Source organism: Opisthocomus hoazin, chromosome 29 (genome assembly GCF_030867145.1).
Source record: "Opisthocomus hoazin isolate bOpiHoa1 chromosome 29, bOpiHoa1.hap1, whole genome shotgun sequence".
Lineage (NCBI taxonomy): Eukaryota > Metazoa > Chordata > Aves > Opisthocomiformes > Opisthocomidae > Opisthocomus > Opisthocomus hoazin.
The window spans coordinates 4514497-4539156 of NC_134442.1; the positions used below are offsets into that span (position 1 = coordinate 4514497).

The 24660-nt window shown below is 50.6% G+C and overlaps 1 protein-coding gene across 1 annotated transcript; it reads right to left on the bottom strand.

Annotated features, from left to right (window-relative positions):
• Positions 1 to 648: 648 nt before the first annotated feature.
• LOC142364793 (olfactory receptor 14J1-like) lies at positions 649 to 1584 on the bottom strand. The gene has a single exon (XM_075444921.1). It carries the CDS (start codon positions 1582 to 1584, stop codon positions 649 to 651), a length of 936 nt encoding a protein of 311 aa, XP_075301036.1.
• Positions 1585 to 24660: the final 23076 nt, after the last annotated feature.

Sequence of the window (24660 nt, forward strand, 5' to 3'; positions counted from 1 at the left end):
GGACATCCTCATAGGAACCGATAGGCTGGAATAAAGTTCCAGTTTGCCTCTCATGATCCCCCAGAAACCTCTTTGTGCCCTGTGCCACTTCTGTTCCTCCTGCTTGAGACAGCAAGGATGAGCAGGGGTGGCCATTCCCCCCCTTGCAGGCACTGAGTGCAGGAGCAGGAGGGAAGTGGCTGTGCAGAAAAATTCACATATAAACCTCTGGTGAGTGGCCAGTGCTGTAAATGGCCAAATAGGGAGCACACCAGTGAAAGCTCATTCAGCTCCCTCTTTCTAATACATCACCACACGACCTCCTCCCCTCAGACCACGGAGAATTCCAACACAGCAGAATGAACTAACAGGGTTAAAATCTTCCAACTGTCCCTGACCCCAGCTTTGAAAGAAGAGCCCCACCTCCAGACGCCAGCACTGAGAAAGTCGCCTTTTATTACAGAGATCTGATACATGAGGCCACCTGCACCATCGGGCCAGACACATGTGCAAAGACCTCTGGGTCAGACAGACTGGGTTCATGTCTCTGAGTAAGTTGAGTGGATGCAGACATTCCTAGAGAAACAGATTTACCGCAGGCAAAATGTCCAAAGCACAGGAGGTTTCCCAAGATACACTGGAAATCTCTTGCGAAGAGACATGGACAGCTCATTGCTGATTAAAGACTGCTGATTGAATGAGCTTCTTCAGGGCATCTTTGAGCTCCTGGTTCCTCATGCTGTAGATGAGGGGGTTCACTGCTGGAGGAAACACCGCGTACAGGACAGCTATCACCACATCCAAGGAAGGGGAGGAGATGTTAGGGGGCTTCAGATAAGAAATCACGATAGTGCTGATAAACAGGGAGACCACAGCCAGGTGAAGGAGGCACGTCGAAAAGGCTTTGAGCCGTCCCTGCTCAGAGGGGATTCTCAGCACGGCCCTGAAGATCTGCACATAGGACAACACAATGAAAACAAAACACCCAAAAGCTATAGATACACTAACCCCAAGAAGCCCAAATTCCCTGAGGTAGGAACGTGAGCAGGAGAGCTTGAGGATCTGGGGGATTTCACAGAAGAAGTGTTCCACAGCATTGCCCTTGCAGAGAGGAATTGAAAATGTATTGGCGGTGTGCAAGAGAGCATAGAGAAAAGCACTGCCCCAGGCAGCTGCTGCCATGTGGACACAAGCTCTGCTGCCCATCATCGGTTCATAGTGAAGAGGTTTGCAAATGGCCATGTAGCAGTCATAGGCCATGACGATGAGAAGACAATACTCCCCCACAATCAAGAAGACAAAGAAAAAGAGCTGGACAACACACCCTGCATAGGAAATGGCCCTGATGTCCCAGAAGGAATTGGCCATGGATTTAGGGACTGTGGTGGAGATGGAGCCCAGGTCAAGGATGGAGAGGTTCAGGAGGAAGAAGTACATGGGGGTGTGGAGGCAGTGGTCACAGGCTATGGCAATGATGATGAGGCTGTTGCTGAGGAGGGCAGCCAGGTAGATGCCAAGGAAGAGCCAGAAGTGCAAGAGCTGCAGCTCCCGTGTGTCTGCAAATGCCAGGAGGAGGAAGTGGGTGATGGAGCTGCGGTTGGTCATTTACTTTCTCTACACACGAGGTCCTGTTCCTAGAGGAAGAATCAATGAAGAGTTAGGGGAGACTCCTCAGAGGAAAATCAAAGCTTTGCTCTGCAGCTGTGGGTTCATGGGCATGGTGGCGCAAGGGCTCATGGGCATTGTGGGGCAAGGCCCAGACCTGGTGTGAGACTTTGCCAGAGGAATCTGCTCTTATTGCAGAAGGGATTTTCAGCATCTGTACTGCCAGTGCTAAGGAATGGCGATGGCAGAAGGCAGTCTCAGAGGTTTTGGGTTCTTGCAGCTTCCGTCTTGTCACCTTGGGGGTGTGTTTGGATGTCAGAAACCCTCAGAAATTCTGCTGCACTCAGGGAGAAAAGAGGGAGTCTTGTGAGGTGAAACAATTGCTTGTGGCTTAGTGCAGAAGGAGGGCAGCTGGTCTGTCCCTCTGCCTTGTTCTGAGCTGCCCTGGGCTTGTTCTTCGTAAGGTGGATGATGAGCACAGTCCTATGTTATCCTGAAAAACAATCAGATGCTACTGAGAACAGAGGGATCCAGTGCAGACCACTAAATGTGTCACCCTTTCTCACGGTCACAGTGCTTCACTTCTAGCCAAGGACACACACAACTCATTTCACTAACCCAACAGCATGTCCTCCCTTGTAGGATCTCTGTGCTTCTCCATGGGGCTTGCACATAACAAAAGGGTGTGACAGGACAGGTTTACATTGTGGAGGGCTGCTCACAGCTTGGAAGGACACCTCAAGGACATAGCCAAGTTTTCTAAGGATAGCATCTGATGAAGGGAAAAGCAGTTGATCCTCCAGCCCCACAGACTGCATTGCCCACAGCCCCACAGTGGAGATGAAAGCTGGGGCACTTGTTCCCATGGACACACCTGCAGGAAAGGAGCCACAAGATCAGCCTATGATGCTGCAGGTGAATGTCCAGCTCACTAACGAAGCTGACAGCAAGAATGAAATAACAATAACAAGAACACAGACAAGTGGAGAAGCAAGCCAATATCCAAGGAGGGTCTGGCTGAAAGAAGCCAGGGCAGAGGCAGCTGGGCCCTCAGCACACCGTCACCCTTCCCCAGCTGTGCACGCCGCCTCCCAGACACCAACATTGCCGGGCAGCTGAGCTCTGAGCCCCTGTGATCTGCAGCAGAGAAATAGAGACGTAGCTGGAGAGCTGCCCCCTGGCTCTGCTGGAGCTCTGCTGCAGAGCAGGTGGTTCATGGCTTGGCGCCCACAGCCCTGAGGACAGAGGCTTTGGTGGGTGGGAGAGGAGGCAAGGGGGCTTGCTCAGAGAAAGGGCTCTGCATTGGAGGGGATCACATGGAGGTTTCTGAATTCTTCCTCCCACAACAGTTCTGGTTTTCATTTCTACTTCTTCCGTGATCACATCTCTGCTGCCTGGATATTTTCCACCTGGGAGAAGTTTCCCTGTCCCATGTCTTTCCCTGTCAGCAGTCACAGACCCCATCCCAACCCCTGTGCACTCACCCTGGCCCTACAGAAACCTGCCTGTTTGCAGGGCACGGCCTGGGTGCATGTTCCTGTTTGCAGGTGGAAAATGAAAGGTCAGGCTAAGCCTGGTAGGTCCAGGAAAGGTGATGCTGGTCCTGTCGACAGGCAGAGGAATGGCTGAGGGTGCTTTAGGAGGCTCCTATCAGAGTTATTGATCACTGGCTCAGGAATCTCGGTGACTTCTTCAAGGCTGAAAGCTCCTTTTCCATTTATCCCTTTTACACTGCCCTCCCTCTTCCAAATAGGAAACTGATAACACAAATTCAGGAAGTTTTTGTTATCTTTATGGTTATCCTGGGCATGACCTTCTTCTTGAATCAGCCCTTTGGAAATATTCTGGGGATGAACTGGAGCTGTGAGCATCCCTGACCTGTGCAGCAGTCTCCTGGTAGGAGAAAAACCCTGCCCTTCCGGGCTTCTCTTCTTCCACCCACAGATTCTCCCCACAGCACCATCGGGAACTCCCCAAGCAGGCTGAGCACTGACCCCAGCATACAGACTCCTGCGGTAAAGGGACCTGCTCTGGAGGACAGTCCTGGGCACCCCTGGCTGCACACCTGGCTTAATATCCTACCAGTAACCCCCAGAGAAGGCAGTCAACATGCCCTACTCCTCTGATGGCAGGGCAGGGAAAAACTTCTCTGGAATGTGTCTTCCTCCTCTAGGCTTGAGAAGCTGTGACAACCCTCCACAAAGATCCTGTAGGCTGTAGGATGTGCCAGCTTTTGGAGATCCCTCCAGCAGCTTCAGATTCACTGCCCTGCTTCCAGGGACTTACCATTTCATGGGTTGTGAAAATTTCTCCCTCGGCGAGCTCTCCGCATCCTCCCACCCCACACTGCCTTGAACCTCTCTCTGCCTCGCTCCTTTCCCCTCGCTGCCTGCAGGCAGTGCCCTCAGCCCTGCTGTGCTTTGCAGAGGAGCTACTCCTAGGCACAGCTGTCTCTTTGAAGTGTTTCCCTGTTACCATGAGCTCCCTCCATCCCAGAAGCCCAGCCCAGCTCAGCAGCAGAGGACCAGCTCAAGGCGGCTATTTCTCTGCCCACTCTGGGCTCCCTTGTGGTGTCTCTGGGTCTCCAGAGATACTGCTGTGAAACAGGCTGAAGTCATCACTGATGTTCACTCCCTCAGCTGGGGACAACAACTTCTTTCTAGCAATGTCACTTCTCCTTATCACATTTAAGACATCTGAACCTGCAATTATTTCTGTGTCCAGCGCTGCTGATGGATGTAATCAGCCTGAGTCCTGTGGCACAGGGAGAGGCCTGTCCCATCTTTAGCCAGTAGATGTAGGCAGTGCTTCTCCCACATCCTTTAGTTATGTCTTTGACGATGCATTCAAAGAACAGATCAATAATTACCACAGTGTTTTTGGATCACACGCTTTTCCGTAGCCAAGCACATTTTCAGAAACACCTTGTCCTTCCTGGTGATCTACTTCACCTGCACCATAGGCCCCCCAAGGCTGCAGAGATACCAGAGACAGCAAAAGCCTCTCCTGGCAGGGATGCAGAGTCCAGCCCTGCATCTCTCTGCTCCTGAGGGTTCATCAGGTTTGTCTCTCGTTAGAGAGTCCTCATTTCCTCTTTACGTTGTCATCTGACCTCCACACCAGCATGCTCTGAAGCAAAGCTTTGCTTGCATGGGACCTTGGGCACTTGGGAACACCTTTCTTTATTTCATGTCTGAGCCTGCTCCTGGTGCCATGGCTGAAGTCCAACACATCTCTGCTCTGACATAAAGAACCTATAACCAGAGTGAGGAAGGGTCCTAAGTCTTATTTAGCCAGCCTGAGGAAGTCTTGCGATCAAAGGCCTCACATCTTACTGAGTACTTTAATGACCCTGGGTATTGGGTTTCCATGGCAAGGCTTTGGTAGTGGTGAGGGGGGGCTGCAGAGGTGGTTTCGGTGAGAACAGAGAAACAGCTGACTGCTTGTTGGACATAGCAGGTTTCAGTTGCCTCCAAAATGCACCAGCCACCGCCCAAACCTGAGCCAGTAAGCAATTGCAGTGGCCCTTCTCTGATAGCCTACTGGAGAAAGGACAAAAGAGAGTGGGCAGCAGCTGTAAAAGAGAAGAATGAGAGAAACAAACCTACAGACACCAAGGTGAGCAAAGAAGGAGGGGGAGTGAGAGAGAGGCTTGGTGGGCAGCTGGCAGCCATGAGTCATCTGACTCCCATGACATTCACAGGACAGCAGAGTGCAAATGCTCCTTTATGTGTCCGGAGGTTCTTTGCATCAGCTTTTTAGCACAGATGGACCAACAAACGTGATGTTCACCGGGATCTGAAAACCTGTGTCATCCTGGTCAGCCTTGGCTCCAGTAGTAAAGCCATAGTGGTGTCTCAGCTCCCGAAGGGAGTGTGGAAGGAGAGCAGCAGAGTGCAGATGCCAGGTCTCAGAGTGGCAGACTTTGGCCAAGACCGGGAACTTCCAATGGGCAGTGTCACTGCAGGGCTGCAGAATTCAGTGCAACTGCTTTCAAGGACAACATCCTCTAAACCCATAAAGGGTACAAGCTGATACTCCAGCAACCAAGGGCACCTCTCAGGACACCAGCTATGCTAAACAGACAACATGTCAGGAAGCTCCATGGAAAAAGGGGAAGCAGAGAGGGTGTGGACAGAGGATCTCACTTCCAAGGAGGAATGTAGACATAAGGAGGGTTTTAGGAAAGCCAAAGCTCCCTTCATTGCCTAACCTCATTCAGTGCAGCTGAATCTTCATTTCTCTTGCAAACTCAGGCCTGCAGTGCTATGTGAAATGCCAGAGGGCTGCAGGACAACAGCATGCACCTGACATTGACAGCACAGGTTCTGTACAGCAACCCATCTCCATTCAGGCTCTTTGTGTGACAGGCACCACCCAGGGCATCTCACACAGATTTTGTGCCTTTGGGCCAGTGACTGAACACCACCACTGCAGTGACGAAAGGTCTGTCCCTTCTCTACCCAGTGGACGCAGGGCAGTGCATGAACACCAAGCACATCACAGCAGGGTCTCCACTTGAGGACGTTCCCTCTCAAAGTCTGCTGGTTCTGCTCTCAGCCATCATTTAACCATCCCTTGGATGGTACAATCATGGATCAGGCTGACGATGATGTCCTGGTTAACAGGGGAGGTCCCAGATGACTGGAGGATAGCCAATATAACACCCATCTGCAAGAAGGGCCAGAAGGAGGATCCTGGGAACTACAGGCCTGTCAGGCTGACCTCAGTGCCAGGGGAGATAATGGAGTGATTCATCCTGAGTGCACTCACTGGGCATGTGAAGGACAACCAGGGGATCAGGCCCAGCCAGTATGGGTTCATGAAAGGCAGGTTCTGCTTGACCAACCTGACCTCCTTCTATGACCAGAAGACCCACCTAGTGGATGAGGGAAATGTTGTCGATGTTATCTACCTGGAGTTTACTTTACCTTTGACACTGTTCCCCACAGCACCCTCCTGGAGAAACTAGCTGTCCATAGTTTGAAAGAGTGTACTTTTTGATGAATAAAGAAATGGCTGAATGGCCAAGTGCAGATAGTGGTGGTGAATGGTGCCAAATCCAGCTGGCGACCAGTCACAAGTGATGTCCCCCAGGGCTCATTTTCGGGTCCGGTCTTGTTTAAAATCTTTATCAATGAGCTGGATGAGGGGATTGAGTGCTCCCTCAGCAAGTTTCCAGATGACACCAAGCTGGGCAGGAGTGTCGATCTGCTTGAGGCTATGAAGGCTCTGCAGAGGGATGTGTACAGACTGGATCAATGGGCCGAGGCCAGCTGTATGAGGTTCAGCAAGACCAAGTACCGAGTCCTGCACTTGGGTCACAACAACCCCACGCAACACTACAGGCTTGGGGAGGAGATGGCTGGAAAGCTGCCTGTCGAAAAAGGACCTTGGGGTGTTGGTTGACAGCTTGCTGACCGTGAGCCAGCAGTGTGTCCAGGTGGCCAAGAGGGCAACGGCATCTTGGCTTGTATCAGGAACAGTGTGGCCAGCAGGAGTAGGGAGGTGATCGTGCCCCTGTACTTGGCACTGGTGAGGCTGCACTTCAAGTGCTATGTTCAGTTTTGGGCCCCTCACTACAAGAAGGACATTGAGTTGCCAGAGGGTGTCCAGAGAAGAGCAACAAGGCTGGTGAAGGGTCTGGAGAAAAAGTCTTGTGAGGAGCGACTGAGGGAGCCGGGGCTGTTTAGTGTGGAGAAGAGGAGGCTGAGGGGGGACCTTCTTGCTCTCTACAACTTCCTGAATGGAGGTTGTAGTGAGGCAGGTGCTGGTCTCTTCTCCCAAGTAACAAGCGACAGGACAAGAGGCAGTGGGCTCAAGTTGCACAAGGGGAGGTTTAGATTAGATATTAAGAATAATTTCTTCACTGAAAAAGTGGTCAGGCATTGGAACGGGCTGCCCAGGGAGGCGGTGGAGTCCCCATCCCTGGAGGTGCTCAAAAAACGTGTAGATGTGGCTCTTCCCTGAAAGGTTCTTCTGCTGTGGGCCGGAAGGTGTTTTGGCTGTCTGTGGCAAGGCTTCCTATGGTGAGTAACTGCAGCTCAGTAGCCCTGCAAACACAGGATCTGGCCCTGGAGCAGAAGACGGGAGGAAGTGGCTGTTGCCAACCTCCTCTCCCATTGCAGCAGTGCTCAGTTCCCTGCTGGGAGCTCCTCCACCTCTGGGGTGACTCTGGGACGATTTGGGGGCAGCTGAGTCTCACGTATGTCTCTGACCCGCACCCTGGAGCCTTCCTGCTGGCAGCTCCCATGGGAGAGCAGCGTTCCCAGGGCGAGACCCCCATGGTGATGGGTGGCATATATGGGCACTGCAAACACAGCGTCCATCCCCTGGAAAGGTCCTACTGGGGCACTCTCCAGCCCCGCACCTCAGAGAAGTAAGGTATGAGAGTGAAGGAAAGAAGAAGGGCAACAAAGATGATAGGGTGTCTAGAGAAGAAGTCTTATGAGGAGCAGCTGAGGGAACTGGGGCTGTTTAGTCTGGAGAAGAGGAGGCTGAGGGGGGAGCTTTTTGCTCTCTGCAATTACCTGAAAGGAAGCTGTAGTGAGGTGGGTGTTGGTCTCTTCTCCCAGGTAACTAGCAATAGGATGAGAGGCAATGGCCTCAAATTGTGCCAGAGGAGGTTTAGATTAGATATTTGGAAAAATTTCTGTACTGAAAGGGTGGTCAGAGAGTCACCATCCCCGGATATGTTCAAAAAAGGTGTAGATGTGGATCTTGGTGTTATGGTTTAGTAGGCATGGTGGTTTTGGGGTGATGGTTGGAGTGATGATCTTAGAGGTCTTTTCCAACCTATGATTCTATGATTCTAAGAAGGGGAGAGTGTTATCTTCTTAACACAGGATGGTGGGGGCCTGTGGACAGTACGAACACTGACCTGCAAACTCAAGGTGCCCCAAGGGGGGACCAGGCAGAAGAGCCCAGTGCCTGTCCTGTGCCAACTCCTTGCCAGCTCTGCCCTCCCACAGGTGTAATAGTTCTTCCTTTACTCTGGCACCTGGCAGAAGTTTGCCACCTTCTCCTCAGGAAGATCAACCACAGGCCTGTGTGTGCTTCTGCACCCCTGTACAGAAGGAGCCCGTTTCACGGCATTTTGGGACCTGAGCACTCTGTCCCTGTGGGCTCGCTCCATTCTCTGCAGCAAAGCGGAATCCCCACTGTGCCCCAGATTTGTGGTTGCTCCTGAGGACCTATTGAGGAGGGTCACAGTGAGACCATAGCTCTCAGCACTGGTTCTCCACGCTGGGCAGAGCACAGCTGTGGAAAGCCTGTGGGACAGCAGCCTTATTTCTCTGAGTTTGGGCTCACCCTTCCCATGGGCTGGACACCCTACACTGGAAGTTCGTGTCTCATACCCCATTTTCATTGCGAGTCTTCTTGCCAGGGGAGCAGCTGAGACAACATCTCGTGGCCCTCAGCGCCTGTGCATGGCTGTGGACGGGCTTGTTCTCCCCTGTCCCACCAGCACACAGTGGATGAAGACACGAAACACCCCAGGAACAAGAGCTGGGCACTGGCTCTGCTCAAGCCAGTATGATGGTGGAACATAAAAGACCTGGAAACAGGGTCAGAGTAAGAAACTTCATTCCTTCAGCTGAGACACCAACAGCCCTGCCCAGCCTCCTCCAACTCAGACACCCCAAGGGGTGCTTCCCTTGTGGTATGGGATCTCCACCTGGAGACAAAACAATCAGAGACCTCACCCCTGGAAAGCCACCTAAAGGATACCTGGGCTGGACCAGCACCCTCATGCCACATCTCCCAGTGTGGCCAGAAAGGTTTCCTAGCCCTGGGTGGGCAGGGCAGGAGAGGACCAAGGAGCTCCAGCCTGCATCTATCTGCGGCTGAGGAGTCAGGGAAAAAGCACCCTTTGGAGATGCTGGTGATCCAACCCAGGACCTCCCACATGCGAAGCGGGCACTCTTCCACTTAGCTACATCCCCTTGACATCTGCCAGCAGGAGACACTCTACTCCCATGACAAGTCTATGACAAGCATGATCCTGTTGTCCTTGAGTGCCCAGGGACCCTCTGCAGAAAGCAGCACTTGAAGCCTTCAGAGACAGAGGAGGTTGGGACTGCCTCTCTGCTGCAGCCTGATCCTGGCACAGGGCTGCACTGCAGAGCTCTCCCCCTTCAACGTCTCTGCAGGGCAATGGGGCAGTAGGAGACTTTTGCTGCAGGTGCCACTCCCACTCTCTGGCCCACTCCAGGGTGTTTCAATGGAGAGGAGCACACTCCTTCCCCTGAGCCTCCTCTGCCACCCAGGGCTACAGCCCTCTGTGTCACATCTGTCCCCAGCCCCAAAGCAGGAACAATGCAACAGGGTGAGGGAAACGCCCTTTTTGGGGTGAGGTGTCCCCAAGACAGATATCTTACACTCTCTCCTCCAGGTACTGGGCCTCCTTCTGCACCCCCCTGTGCCCCCCATCCGTGGAAGTGAGTGGAATAGCAGGCTTCTGTCTCCATGCAGCTGGGGCTGGGGATTGGGCCTAGGGACCTTCCCACTCCTGTAACCCTGAGGACTGTTGAGACAGCAGAGCAGTTCCCTACGACAGCCCTGGCTGGAACCTCTGTGGCAGGGTGGGTGAGTTTGGGTTAACCACATGCAGGGATGGAGTCCTTGTGGTCGTACAACTGGGGTAGTTGCATTGCCCAATGCCATAAAGTTTTCCCCGCTGGGCCCCTGCCTGGCAGAGACGATCTGGGGGAATCAATGACCAGCAAAAGGTTGCAAGAGGAGAACCCAGTAGACTGCTGGAGCTCACGAGCAGCAAGAGGTTGCAAGAAGAGAACCCAGCAGCTTGTTGACCTCATGAACAGCAAGAAGTTGCAAGACGAGAACCCAGCAGCTTGTTGGAGCTCATGAGCAGGTCTTTCTTCCTCTGGTCAAGGAGTGATGGCTTGGAGGGGCTGTAGCTGGGCTGGGCAGTGCAGACTGGTGGGGACAAGGTTTGGGCAAGGAAACTGGGGAGAGTCGAGACACTTGTGCTGTGAGCCCTGCGTGTGGTGCTGAGGGGATGGAGAGCACAGTGCAATGTCATGTGCAGAGGAAGGTACATTTGGAGAGTAAAACGACATCGAGTGTTTGGGCTGGGGCTGTGCTGAAGACAGAGTGTGAGAGCTGATGACCTTCCTTGCAAGACCTCAGGCAAGCCACTGCTGGCATTTCTGTCCCATCTTGTGCCCTTGCCACAGGGAGGAACTGATACTGAGGGATGTTCATGAGGGACTCCAGAGGGATCCCCCTGTGCTGTGTATCTCCCTGCTGATGCACAGAGAGGAGCACGTAGGTGTTTCGTCAGTGGTTGCAGCAAAGGGGCAAAGCAGGCCAAGAAACTCTGCTCAGGACAGCATGTCACTAAACACCACTGGTGCCCAGACACTGAAGTGGATGATCCTCAGCACGGTTTTGTCAACTGTCCTGGGCACATCAGAGGTCTCCCTGTGACAGACCTCTGGAGAAAGGATGCTGCCATTCAGGTCTCTGCTCCAGGGAATACCTGACCCTGAGACTGTGGAGGAGGTGGAATCTGGTCTGGGAACTGAGGACGAGGTGAAGGATGTGTGTGAGGAGGGAAGCAGGCTGTGCGCCATTGAGAATGACCAAGAGAGAAACAGAGTCTTTGCAGAGCCTAGCAAGAGATGAAAGAGCAAGTGTGGCTGGGGCAGGCTGGAAGAGGCAGAAGGTCTCTGCAAAAAATACAAGGGAGAAAAACATTGCGGAAAACTGGAATTGAACCAGGAACCTTTAGATCTTTAGTCTAATGCTCTCCTAGCTGAGCTACTTCTGCCTTGCTCTGCTGAAATAGCCCTTGTCCCTGTGTCACCCATGCCAGCCCACAGTCTGACAAAGACACGGAGCAGTCCACAGGCAGGTTCTCTGGGAAAAGTTGTGCCCAGACCCAGGCAGAGGTGACCTGCCTGCTCTGTGACTCCATGGCCAGGTGGGCTCCAGGTTTGGGTGGATGTCAGCTTACACTGGGCGTGTGTCATAGTTTAACTTCGCAGCTGGCAACTACAGACTGGACAGCCACTCGCTCACCCCTCCTCTTCCCCCTCGGCAGGATGGGGAGGAGAAATGGACAAAAGGGAAAGTTCATGGGATGAGATAAAGAAAGTTTAATAATGCAACAAGGTAAATACTAATACTTATAATACTACTAATAAAGACAATAATGAACATGCAAAACAAACTATACATAATACAGTTTTTTGCTGATCATCTGATGGCCAGTTCACAGCCCAAAGAAAAATCTCGAACTCCTGGCCAAGAGTAGATTCGAAAACTCACAGAAACTGAAAAGCTGATAGCTTTCTTTCACCGGCCAACCCCATTGATAAACTGAGCAGGACGTCTATGGTATGGAACATTTCTGTTGGCTTAGCATGGCTATCTGTCTGGCTCTGCTCCCTCCTGCACACCTACTTGTTAGCTGAATAGAAGAAAGTGGAAGATGTCCTTTATTTACAGAAGCAACTGTAAACATTGCTGTTATCAGCATTCTTCTCGTCCAAACCACAGCAACTACTGGGAGGAAAATTAACTCTATTCCAGACAAAACCAGGACAGTGTGCCAAGACGTCTGTGGACCTTGTACAAATGTGACAGTGGTGGAGGTATGTGGGCAGACCAGGCATGTGCAACTGCAAAGGCTGAGGGTGGAAGAAGCGTGAGGCTGGTGGAAGACCTTATCTCCTTCCCCATAGAAGGCCTTTTCCCACCCTTTTTTTCTCTGGCTCCACTTCACTTCTTGATTCTGTAGGAGTAACTTTGAATCACTGTTATATCCTTTGTGCAGTAAGTAATAGAGTGAAACTTCCATCAAAGTCGTTAAGTTTCGGTAAAAACACTTTTGCTGCTCCCTTTGGCATGGGTACATTAAATGCTCTAATTCACCTGTCCATGAAGAATTGGCATAGTCAGCAGTATTCTGCATCAAGATCCGTGACAGATCTTATTGCAGCTGTGCAAGGTCTAAAGGAGGCTTATGAGATGGAGAGAGACTTTCACCAGGACCTGTAGTGATAAGAGAAAGGGTAATGGTTTTAAAATCAAAGAGGTTAAATTTAAATTGGACATAAGACGATGTTTTTATGGTGAAGTTGGTGAGACACCGGAACACATTGGCCAGAGAAGTCATGGATGCCCCATTCCTGGAAGTGTTAAAGGTCAGGTTGGATGGGGATTTGAGCAACCTGGTCTAGTGAAAGATTTCCCTGCCCACTGCTGGGAGGCTGGACTAGATGATCTTTAAAGGTTCCTTTCCAACCCAAACCATTCAATGATTCCATGAGTCCATGGTTCTATCTTGTTCAACTTCCCTCTTCTTTGCAGCAGGCAGGTGAGCAGAGGTTCAGAGAGAGGAGAATGGTCAAGGGTGGAGAACCCAGGTACAGGGAAGGGCACCCTGGTGTCATCTGCCTCCGTGTCCTGCCGCATCCCTGGGTGTAGAGGGCACAGACCTTGCATCTGTGCCGTGGTGTTGGTGTCACTGGACTCCTTAGGGAGGCCCTGCGGTGTCTGCCCCACACCAGCTCTAACAGGGTTTGGCTCTTCTGGAGGTTCAGTGCGGTGTTTGCCTGCTGAGTGGCGTTGTGTTTGGCACCCTGGCACCTGGCATGGTGATTGAGGCTGCTTTTATTTTTTTATGACGTGAACATGACAGCCCTGGAATAAATGTCTTCAGTGCAGGGATGTGGATTTTTCTTTGATTTATAGTGACTGGAACTTCAGTGAGTACACTGCAGAGAGAGACACCTGGGTCTCCTTCTGGGGCAGTCATCGGTTTGATCAGTGCAGGGACATTCAGGCACATTCAGGTGCCCGAAACATCTGCAGGAGAACAGCTCTGTGGAGAGAGACCTGGGTGTGCTGGTGGACAACAAGTTAACCATGAGCCAACAGTGTGTCCTGGTTGCCAAGAAGGCCAATGGGATCCTGGGGTGCATTAAGAGGAGTGTGGCCAGCAGGTCGAGGGAGGTTCTCCTCCCCCTCTACTCTGCCCGAGTGAGGTCCCATCTGGAGTACTGGGTCCAGTTCTGGGCTCCCCAGTTCAAGAAAGATGAGGAGCTACTGGAGAGAGTCCGGCGGAGGGCTACGAGAATGATGAGGGGACTGGAGCATCTCTCCTATGAGGAGAAGCTGAGGGACTGGGCTTGTTCAGCCTGAAGAAGAGAAGGCTGAGAGGGGACCTAATAAATGTTCATAAATATCTGAAGGGTGGGTGTCAGGAGGATGGGGCCAGACTCTTTTCAGTGATGCCCAGTGACAGGAGAAGGGGCAACGGGCACAAAACAAAGCAGAGGAAGTTGCAGCTGAACATGAGGAAGAAATTCTTCACTCTGAGGGTCACTGAGCCTTGGAACAGGTTACCCAGAGGGGTTGTGGATTCTCCTTCTCCGGAGATATTCAAGACCCGCTTGGACATGGCCCTGTGCAGCCTTCTCTAGGTGACCCTGCTTCGGCAGGGGAGTTGGACTGGGTGACCCACAGAGGGCCTTTCCAACCCCTACCATGCTGTGATTCTCTACTTCTGTGGTGTTACTGTGGGTGGCCAAGGATATGCCCATTCTCCCTCTGGCCCTAAGGTGATGCTCACAAAGGATGTGCACCTGAGTTCCCACTGAAGAAAGATAAGGAGCTCAGAATTGGGGCTCACATACTGAAAACTCTTTCATGCATCCCCAAACTGAACCAAGAGGATTCTCAGCTCCTCTGGGGCTCTGGGGCCAATGAGGGGAGCTGAATCCCGCTTCAACCCAAGGGCTTATTGGTCAGGATGAGATGCCTGTACATCTTCAGCTCAATCCTTTCCCTACACAGTGGAAGCCAACCCCCTCCCTGCCCCTGTCGGTGTGTACTTCTTGTTAATGGTCAAGAATATCAGTGTCCAGAGAGGAACACTGATGCCTATTGTAGAGGACCACATTCTGCTAGAGGAATCCATGCTGTGGGACTCAGTGTCTCTGCCCTGCTGGTCATTATTTCAGGTGACTTGAAGCCATGCTCACCAGGGTGCATTTAAGGAGCTGTCAGCTCCAGTGCCTCAGCAGCATCTCCAGTGAGCCCAGAAGGGGAACAGAAAGTGATACCTTGGGCTGGTCCTCTGCTGCTGAGCTGGGCAGGGCTCCTGGGATGGAGGGAGCTCATGGCAACCAGGCAGCGCTGCAGAGAGACAGCTCAGTCTGGGAGAAGCTCCTCTGTGAAGTACAGCAGGGCTGAGGGCACTGCCTGCAGGCAGCGAGGGGAGAGGAGTGAGGCAGAGAGAGGTTAATGGCAGTCTGGGGTGGAAGGACAGAGAAGAGCTTACTTGGAGAAAAATCTGAAGAACCCTTAATAAGGTAGGTCTTTGACTGCAGGGCAATGCAGCTGCTGTCATTGGAACAATGCCCTAAAGCTGGCACAAATCACAGCCTGTGGGATCTGTCTGGAGGTCTTGCAGTTTCTCCAGTGTAGAGGAAAAGGCCGTGCTCTGCAGCACAGCTTCTCTGTGCCCCATCAGAGGGACGGGGCATGTCAGCTGCCTTCACTAGGGGATGGCTGCAGGGCGTGAAGCCGGGTGTGCACCCAGGGTGTTGTACTAAGGAATCAAAAGGGGAATCAAAATGTGAAACGATAATTGAAATTGATCAGACTATTGCAGCTGTGGGTATTTTTGTAAAGCCCTGCCCTCATTACAGTTAAAAGTTTCATAATCTTGTAAGCTTATAATTATCTATAGGACATTTAGAGAAAATAAGAAACAGGATTTTGAATAATGTGTTATTGTTTCATAAGAAGGATGTAGCTGTCGAAAGCAGAACCAGAGAGTGGTAAATTGTAAGAATATCTAACGAGCTGTGAAGAACAGGTGAGATTCCCAAAAGAAACGGGTAACTAGGGGAAAGGTAATTCTGGCATGGGGAGATTGCAGCCACCAACTCATGGACCACCTACCCCGATTGTAACCCAGACTAAAAAGATGAAGAAATGGAGCATGTGTACTAACTAACACGCTGGACAAAGAGCCACTAACCAATCATTCCACAGAATAACAATGCATATGTATTAGGGAGTTGAATATGTTAATGCTTTGTGCATAAATATTGATATGTGAACAAGGTGTGCTGTCTTGCGACAGACACCCTTATCTGCGCAAATATGCAATAAAATACCTGTGCTCTGGGTGTAGATTAGCATATTGCACATGGGATAAACAAACCCCGATTTTGGGGGACAACAAGGGGTGCTCAGGGCTGTCCTTCTAAGCAGAGTCCCTGCACCCCAGGGAGATGTGTACCATGAGAGGGACTCTGCTGCCTGCCAGGGTCAGCACTCAGCCTGCCCAGGGAGCTCCCCAAGGTGGGGCAGGGAGAAGCTGCAGGTGGGAGAAGCAACTCCAGGCAGGAAAGCATCCTTCTGCTGTCAAGAGGGTGCTGCGTGGGTCAGGGCTGCTTACAGCTCCAGATCACTGCCAGGACATTTCCGAGGGCACTTTTCAAGAGGAAGGTCGAGGCAGGGATTACTACAAAGAGATGAGCTTTTCTCAGTCTGTTTTCAGTTTCCTGCTTTTAAAGGATTTGGAAAAGGAGCTTCACCAAGTCTCTGAGACTTGTGGGCTGTAACGTTGAGTGATGAGTAAGTCTTACAGGAGCCCACTAAAGTGACTGATTTCCACTGGTCTGTGATACTGTTATCGTTACCTTGTTCGTGCTGTCAGGCTCTCTGGGGATGGGCATTGCTGCAGCCAAGTCAGGCACCAGTGTTGCGATTCCTTCGTGCACATGTGTCCATGGGAATGAAGTGTCCAAGCTTTCCTCTAACCTGTAGGGCTGTGGGCGGAGTAGTCTGGGGACTGGGGAAGGAGCTGAGTCTCTCTTATTGAGTTATCTTCAACAAGACACTTGGGTATCTCCTTGGGGTGTCCTTCCTAGCTGTGAGCTTCCCTCCATGATGCAAATGTTTCCTGTAGCATCTTGGTGTTATCCGAATACCCCATGGAGAACTGCAGAGATGCCACAACTGAGGAAATGCTGTGTGTCCTTGGTGAGAAGCGGCGTGCTGACACCTTGCTCAGGTACCGTAAGAAAAGGTGAGACTTTTAGTGATCCGACCACTCTCAGCAGTGTCTGGCTTCTTTTCAGGGTAAGACAAGAATAGATTGTCCTTTGACACCCACAAGTGCAAGAACAGGGTACTTTGGAATAATCTTATCCAGCCTCCCCTCCCCTCATCCTTAGCCACAGTGAATCCCTTTGTCTCTTAGCCTTACAGTCTCTAGCTCAAAGTGCAGCAGAAGTGCTGGGGATTGCTGACTGCAGAAAACCAAGCATGATGTCTGGGTAGGAAAAGGGTTCTCAAAAACTCCTTTCTAACCCTCACATTCTTTACAACTGGGAGTGCAGATGCTAACAAGTCTCTCTGTGTAAGGAGTGGTTTACTCTGATGAATTCTGAATATCCAACCCATTCCCCCTGTCCCATTCCCATGTACCCACTCCAGCAGCACAGGGATGACCTCTTGAGAGCCTGCTCGCAGACACCTGGCTACTCACAGCACAAGGAGACAGCACAAAATAAAGCTCAAGTCAGGGACCTGAATGCAGACTTCCCCCTGAAAAGGAAACCGCGTGGAAGCGTCAGAGTGACAGAGCAATGGCATTGGTTTTGCTCAAAGTAGCATGTCCTAACTTGGCACTGTCTTTTCCTTTTTCAGCAGTGCCCCATGTCCAGAGTCAGCAAATGTCCAACGGCAGCTCCATCAACCAGTTCCTCCTCCTGGCATTCGCAGACACCCGGGAGCTGCAGCTCTTGCACTTCTGGCTCTTCCTGGCCATCTACTTGTCTGCCCTCCTCAGCAATGGCCTCATCATCACTGCCATAGTCTATGACCATTGCCTCCACACACTCATGTACTTCTTCCTCCTCAACCTCTCTGTTCTTGACCTGGGCTCCATCTCTACTACCCTCCCCAAATCCATGGCCGATTCTCTCTGGGACTCCAGGACCATCTCCTATGCAGGATGTGCTGCACAAGTCTTTCTGTTAGTCTTTTTGATCTCAACAGAGTTTTCTCTGCTCACCATCATGGCCTATGACCGCTATGCTGCCATCTACAAACCCCTGCACTATGGGTTCCTCCTGGGCAGCAGCACTTGTCTCAAAACGGCTACAGCTGCCTGGGGCAGTGGGTTTCTCAATGCTGTGCTGCACACTGTCAATACATTTTCCATACCCCTCTGCAAGGGCAATACTGTCGACCAGTTCTTCTGTGAAATCCCTCATATCCTCAAGCTCTTCTGCTCACATGCCTACCTCAGAGAAATTGGCTTTGTCATTTTTAGTGCTTTTGTATTTTGGTGGTGTTTTGTTTTGATTGTGCTGTCCTATGTGCAGATCTTCAGGGCTGTGCTGAGGATCCCCTCTGAGCAGGGATGGCACAAAACGTTTTCGACGTGTCTCCCTCACGTGGCTGTGGTCTCCCTGTTTATCAGTACTGGCGTATTTTCCAACCTCAATCCCCCCTCCATCTCCTCCCCATCCTTGGACCTTGTGGTGGCAGTCCTGTAAGTGGTGTTTCCTCCAGCAGTGAACCCCCTCCTCTACAGCATGAGGAACAAGGAGCTCATGAATTCCCTGAAGAAAGTGATGACTGTATTTTTTCAGAAGAACTAAACCCTCTATGTTTTTCTGGAAATTACTCATAATGTAACTTCTCATAGCTGCAGCCTGTTTTCCACCATTTGTTTGGGGTTTTTTTGTTTGGTTTGATTTTTTTTTTCTAATTGTGATATTTTCCACAAAGAGATATCATTAGTTGTACCTTTTCTACACCAGTATCTATCATTCTTGTGTGACCCAGAGACTTTCAGGACTCACAGTCTCTCTCTATTTAAATAAAGTAAAGTACCCTGCACTGACTTGTTTGTCCAAGATCCTTCCTCAGACCTTCTCTGGAACCACAGGGACAGTACATGTGTGCAGAGGTGGAGAGGAAGAGCATCCAAGCACAGCAGCACGACCAGGGATAACCAGTGCTTACTCTTTCCAAAGCTGTCCTTTCCATCTCCACATGCTGCTTCTGAGCCCTTCTGTTAGTTTCAGGCCTGAGTGCTCCTATAGTTTGGTCATAATCCTGCGTTTAAAAGTCCTCTGACCACAAGCCGGGACAGGCAATGGGCATTTTTGTGACAGAGGTGGCCTCCATAACAGCAGTTCTATCATGAAAGGGGATCTGCTGAGGGCAGTGCCTGAAGGCTTAGATCTTTCAAAGCTGCTCTCAAGAACATGTCCAAGGAACAGACTCTGAAGAGGCTCATTGTGTTGCTTGTTTCTCCATGGGCTCAGTGTCATGAGATCAGGGTTCCTTTATAGTTATTAGGGAGTGAGGACTGGTTCAGGCATTACTTGTTAGCGTCCAGCAGCCATGCAGGTGGTGAATGGTCTCCAGTCAACCTGTCTGGGACACTAGTATGTGTTAGTGCTGATTGTAGATGAGTGTTTTCTTGGAGTGAATTGAGAGTTTCTAGAATCTGGTGATGGCAGAGTAACATCTGCACACCTCCATAGACTTCTTCCTGGCCAAGCCGTCCTCCCTGATGACCTGCTATGGCTCCAAGGGTCTCGACAGTACTTAGAGACTTTAACAGCCCTGACCAAACTCATATAGGACCTCCACCCACTCCTGCCGCCCAGGGGCCCAGGGGCTTTCTTTAAGCTCAAGCCTGGGCCTTCAGTCCCTGTCTGATACATGATGCAGTAGCACTGATCTGGCTTTAGCCATGCCTTACTATGGAGCCTGTTCATCTGGACTCAGATGCAGAGACTGATATCCTTGCTGTGTCCTGGATCTGTGTTGCCACTGCAGATCTGCCTGGCTATCACTTGACTGCATGTGACCCTGCTTACGCTCATCAGCCTGACCCTGACTTGTGTATTGACTTCCATGTGGGGCCTCAGCTCTGACTGATCCTCACAAACCTGGCTGTGACCTGGAAACTTGTTTGACCCTGGTTGCCATCCCCAGCCTACTCTGCTCACCTCACTCAGTTGTTGTGGGATGGGCCCTAGGCTGGCAACGCCCCTGCCCTACTCACTTGCTTTCTGTGTTAAGCCCCTTGGTTCCTGGCTCCCCATCCCTGAGGGTGCAGTCAGGCTCTCTGCGTCCTAGTACAGGACTTGTTGACCTGGAAGAAGAAAGTCCTTCTGGTTCTGCTTCAACAGACATGAAGACCTGGAAAGGACATGCTGTGCACCAAGCAACCCTTTAGGCATGTAGGATTTTCAGTTTATTTACTGAGAAGAGGCAGAGCAGAATTTACTGAGAAGAGGCAGATCAGAAGCCAGGTCCTAAGGTAGAAGAGAATGGAGAAAACATTGCTTCCTTGTTTGTTTTTTTAGGTAAATGAAATGCTGGTCCTGTCTTTGGGGGCTGTCAAATGACATGCCCTTCTCTGGATGTGATCAGAATACAAGACTTTGGGAGCTCTTTCCAGGAGCCATCTTGACCACGTCTTCCCTCTGTGGAATTATTGGGATGGGGGTGGTCGCCTTCAGGTTTGCGTGTTCCCAAGGCAGATTTGTGCAGTTCATCACAATATTCCAGCTCCTTGGCTTTTCTGTGATCGTGTCCAGGTCAGCAGCATTGCACATACCCATGCAGGTGTCTCCCGTGATTGCAGTTGCCTGGGGTTCCTCAGGCTCACCTGTATGCTGGGCACAAGGAGTGAGGGCCTTGGGAAGAAGTCAGCTGTGGACTGGGGGCAGAGGGCAAATGGGCGAGATGGTGAAGCATCAAGGTATCTGCAAAAGCCCTCATCACCCATGTGTGGTGAACAGTGCTTATTTCTGCAGGCAGAGACTTCACTGCCAGCCTTGTTTTCCCCCAAATTAGGGTTCTTTTACCTGGTGTGAGAAAAGCAAATCAACACACAGAGTCAAGATATTTATTTACTTCATGTCTGTGCAGAGATGGGTGCAAGGTGGCAGCTCCACAAAGCTACCACCTTTTGCCTAACACAGAATAAACATTTATAGATTTCGAGCATCAGTTACCAGAACTTTTGCAGTTATGCTTAATAACCCTCTTTCCCACTGGTCCTTACATGTCTCGTCTCTGCTTAAAGTCGCAGTATCCGTCCTTTTTTGCTGTGCATGTTCCATGAGGGACTTTTTTTTGGTAGAGAGCTTTTGCTACTTGAGGCTGAGTTTTCTAACGTGCTAACTAGGATTGTTCAATCATACTTGAAGTAGTCTTCTCTTTATCGGCAGTTTTGTTGCACTTAGTGTCTTGTTTTAATTACTGCGGTGACTCTTCAAGGCTGTCATGCTGGTCCTTGTTTGTTTCTTGTGTGCTTTTGCTATCCTCCTCTTAGTTGTTTGTCATCAATCCCTTAGCCTGGAACTCACACGAACCTCCTGGACTGAGCTTCCATAACTGCTGGGGAAGTGGGAAGGACTTGTGCTACACACAGAAGTGCAGGGAGAGACTGGTGTGAGTGTGTAGAAGTCATTGTGCTAAAGGCAGGAAGAAGACTTGAATTAGTGTGGAACAGGTACAGTCTGGAATTTGAGGCAGCAGAAGCAGGACGAGCATTTCAGTGCCGGGATGTGGGGAGCAATAGCAGATCCAAGCAAGTCTGTGGCTGTGACATCTTGCGTACTAGAGAAGCATTAACAGGGCGCTGGAAAAAACTGGTGTTGGGAAACCGAGAGGCATTGGCAAACCCTCAGGTAAACACAGCTTTTTGTTTGAAGCAACAGTGAATGAGGACAGAGGGACATCAGGAAAGCTTGGGAGATCCGAGGGTCGGAGTGAGGTGGGGAAATGAGGCAGTAGCTAAAGTCTGCAAGGAAACAAGCACAGGCATAGGACAGTGTAGGACAGCCTGTGGTGGGAATGACCAAGGGCCTTGGGCCAGCTGGGACCACCCCCTGACAACACAAATGCAGTCTTCATCCTCTTGGCTATGGCTACTCTCCCTTCCACTGAGGCCCATGAGAAGACACCAGTGCCTTACAACCCCAGGGCATTGTTGGTTTCTCACTCACCCCCACAGAGCCTGGGAGGTTTCCCATTGCTCTCCTGCACTGAACAGTCCACACCCCACATCACACTGCTCCAAAGAAGTGCCACGAACAGGCTGTGAGGCAACAGAGCCCGATTCCCAGGGGATGGGGGTCAGGGCTTGGCTGTCCTGCTTTGCAAAAGACATCAAGGTCTTCCACAGCCACACTCCAAACTTGATTTTCCACCTGTAACCAGTGCCTCTGACTTCCTGCTTCATCCTGGGGGATGCATCAGGGATGCTCACCTCTTCTTGTAATTCCCTCCACGATCTCTTTGCAATGATGGTGCTGAGTTGGGCTTGATAACATCCTCAGAAACTTGGAGAGTTGCTGCTGAATTTTACTTCTCTAGAGACTTGCTCAGTCTTTCATGATCTGCAGTTCAGGAATTCAGCACCAGAGGGCTCATTAACATTCAAAATGCCTTTACAAGCCAAGCCTCTGGGAAGAACTTCAAGTTCTCAATTCTTCTGTGGTTAACTAAACAGCTTTCAGGAGCAGAATTCAAAGTGAAATAAACAACAATAAGAAAATATTTTTCCCTCTCTTTTTTTTGGATTCTTTACACATTACTTGATGTCAGCAATCTCCAACTGCTATTAATCCTGAGCATCTCCTAAGGCAGTCTGAATATATATGAAAATCAAGACTCTTTATTTATGACAATCAAGCAGTCTTTGTCCCTAGCCCCTACCTCACCATTTCCCTCATCAAACACCTGGGACTTACAGAAGCCTTGTTCCAATCTCAGCTTGCTCCCCTTAAGGCTGTAGATACAGGTTTCAGCCCGTTGGCACAAACTCCCACTTATTTTACTTGCAGAAAGAGCTGCAAGTAGACACAGAAAGATCTTTCTTAATGGCCAGTGAATAAAAACACAGGAAGGCATAGTTTGATTTAAAAAAAAAAAAAAAAATCATTCCTCTGCTGTATATTAAATCCACTTCACCTCCACGAAAGTGCACTTTCCACCGCAGATAACCTTAGACCAATGGAAAACACCTCCTGTGTCAAGCATAGATCCCAAGATCACCCCAAACACTCCCTGTCCCAGACTCTGTCAATATTTCCTCTTTGCACACAACAAGTTACCCACTAAAGTCACAAGCTCCCTCAATTCATAGGGCGAAGAAAGGAGAAGTGCTCTCTTTTGCACAGCCAAGTCTGCACTAATCCAAATATTTTGGGGTTACAGGGACTTTACCAAGTGTACCCTGAAGCATCTACTCCCACTCATTTTTTATTTTTTGCAGGGTTAACTACGTGTGTCTCCAATGTAGGGGAAGGCAGAGAACAGAGTTATTTCATCTGGTGTTGGACACTTTGAGCTCAATTTCCCAGCTTTCCCTTTCTAGTCAAGAGAAAGAAATCAGCTCTCTTAACTGAGATGCCTTGGGCTTCCCTGCCTGGCCACCAGCTTCTCCTGCACATATGTTCCTATAGGACCTCAGTCACATTTCCCAGTCTCACGTGGGGTCTTCAGCTACCTCAGGGTGTCTTGGAGGCACTGCCCACCTCTCTGTGGGTGACTGAATCAACCCCCGAATGAAGACTTCAGGTGTACAATGGCATATCACTATGGGCCTCCAAGTAGTCAACATGGCTTCATGAAGGGCAAGTCAACACGAAGGGAGCAGTCAATACGGCTTCACGAAGCGGAAGTCATTTTTAGCTGACCTTATAGCCTTCTCCAATGACATGACTGGCTTGGTAGATGAGGAGACAGGAGTGGTGATTTGCCTATATTTCAGAAAATCTTTCAGCACTGTCCCCCTATGATATCGTCAGATAGAAGCTGTTAAAGTCTGGACTGGATGAGAAGAAAGAGAGGTGGACTGAAAACTTGCAGGCCCATCAGTGGCGATCAGTGGCATGAAGTCTAACCATCCACTGCAGGGTTTTCTCCTCCAGGGTCCTGCCTCCAGCCACAAAGGCCTGGGAGAACACAGAGTCAAAGAAGCCATTGAGTACCTCAGCCCTACCTGCTCCTACTCTAATGAAGGTCAGCAGCAGGCTCACATTACACCTCTACATTCTTTTAATGAAGCAGTATCAGCTCATCTTGCAGCCCTTACCATCCTCTGCAAGCATCAAGACTACGGGAGCTTTGGCTTTGTCATCATTCTCACATCCATGGACGAGGTTTCTAAATTCCCCCTTTGCATCTTCCCCTGTTTCCAGCTCCTGTGTTCTGCCTTTCTGCCCTGGAACTCAAACAGCTCATGTCATCAGCCTCCTGAGAAGAATTCTTCTCTTCATGAGTGTTCAGATAGATCATCCTTGTCCTCCGAGGAGGCTGTAAGCCTTATCAGATTTCCTGAGCTCCTTCCCCCTGCAGAGCTGCTTCCCATGACACCACCAGTATCAGTATCCCAGGTATGTCAAAGTCGTCTTCTCTGGACTTCACCCATCTGTACTCCTCTGCTGGCCTTCCTCACTCCTGGCACCTGGGACCCCACCATTCTCTGGTCACTACAGCCAAGGCACACGCTGATGATCACATCCCCAACCAGCTGTTCCTTGTTGGCTGGGGCCAGGTCCTGGTGAGCATCGCCCTTCTCAGCCCACTTGGCAGCTGTGTTAACAAGTTGTCCCAAGATCCTCCAGACTGCTGGCACCCTGTTTCCTTGCCTGGCTGAGGAATGCCGGGGCAGTTACTGTCCCCCATGGGAACCTGCTCATTGACCTGAGACTTCCTCGGGTTGCAGACAGAAGACTTCTTCTGCTTCCTCACCCTGATCAAGTAGTTTGTAACTTCCAACACAATGTCACTCTTGCTGACTTCTCCTCTCAACCTCACACACAAAAGTTAACCAAACATGTTACTCAGCTTCTAGAGGAGCTCCATATATCCGAGCTGATCCCTCACACACAGAGCCTCCCCCTGGTACTCATCCTCCCTGCCACTTCCTGCGGCAGAGCCTGTATCTTTCTGTTGCATCACCCGAGCTCAGATAATTGTCCCACCACATCTCCAGTAATCCAAAAACTTCGTAGTGCTGTGAGAAGTCATTGGGCTTCAGCT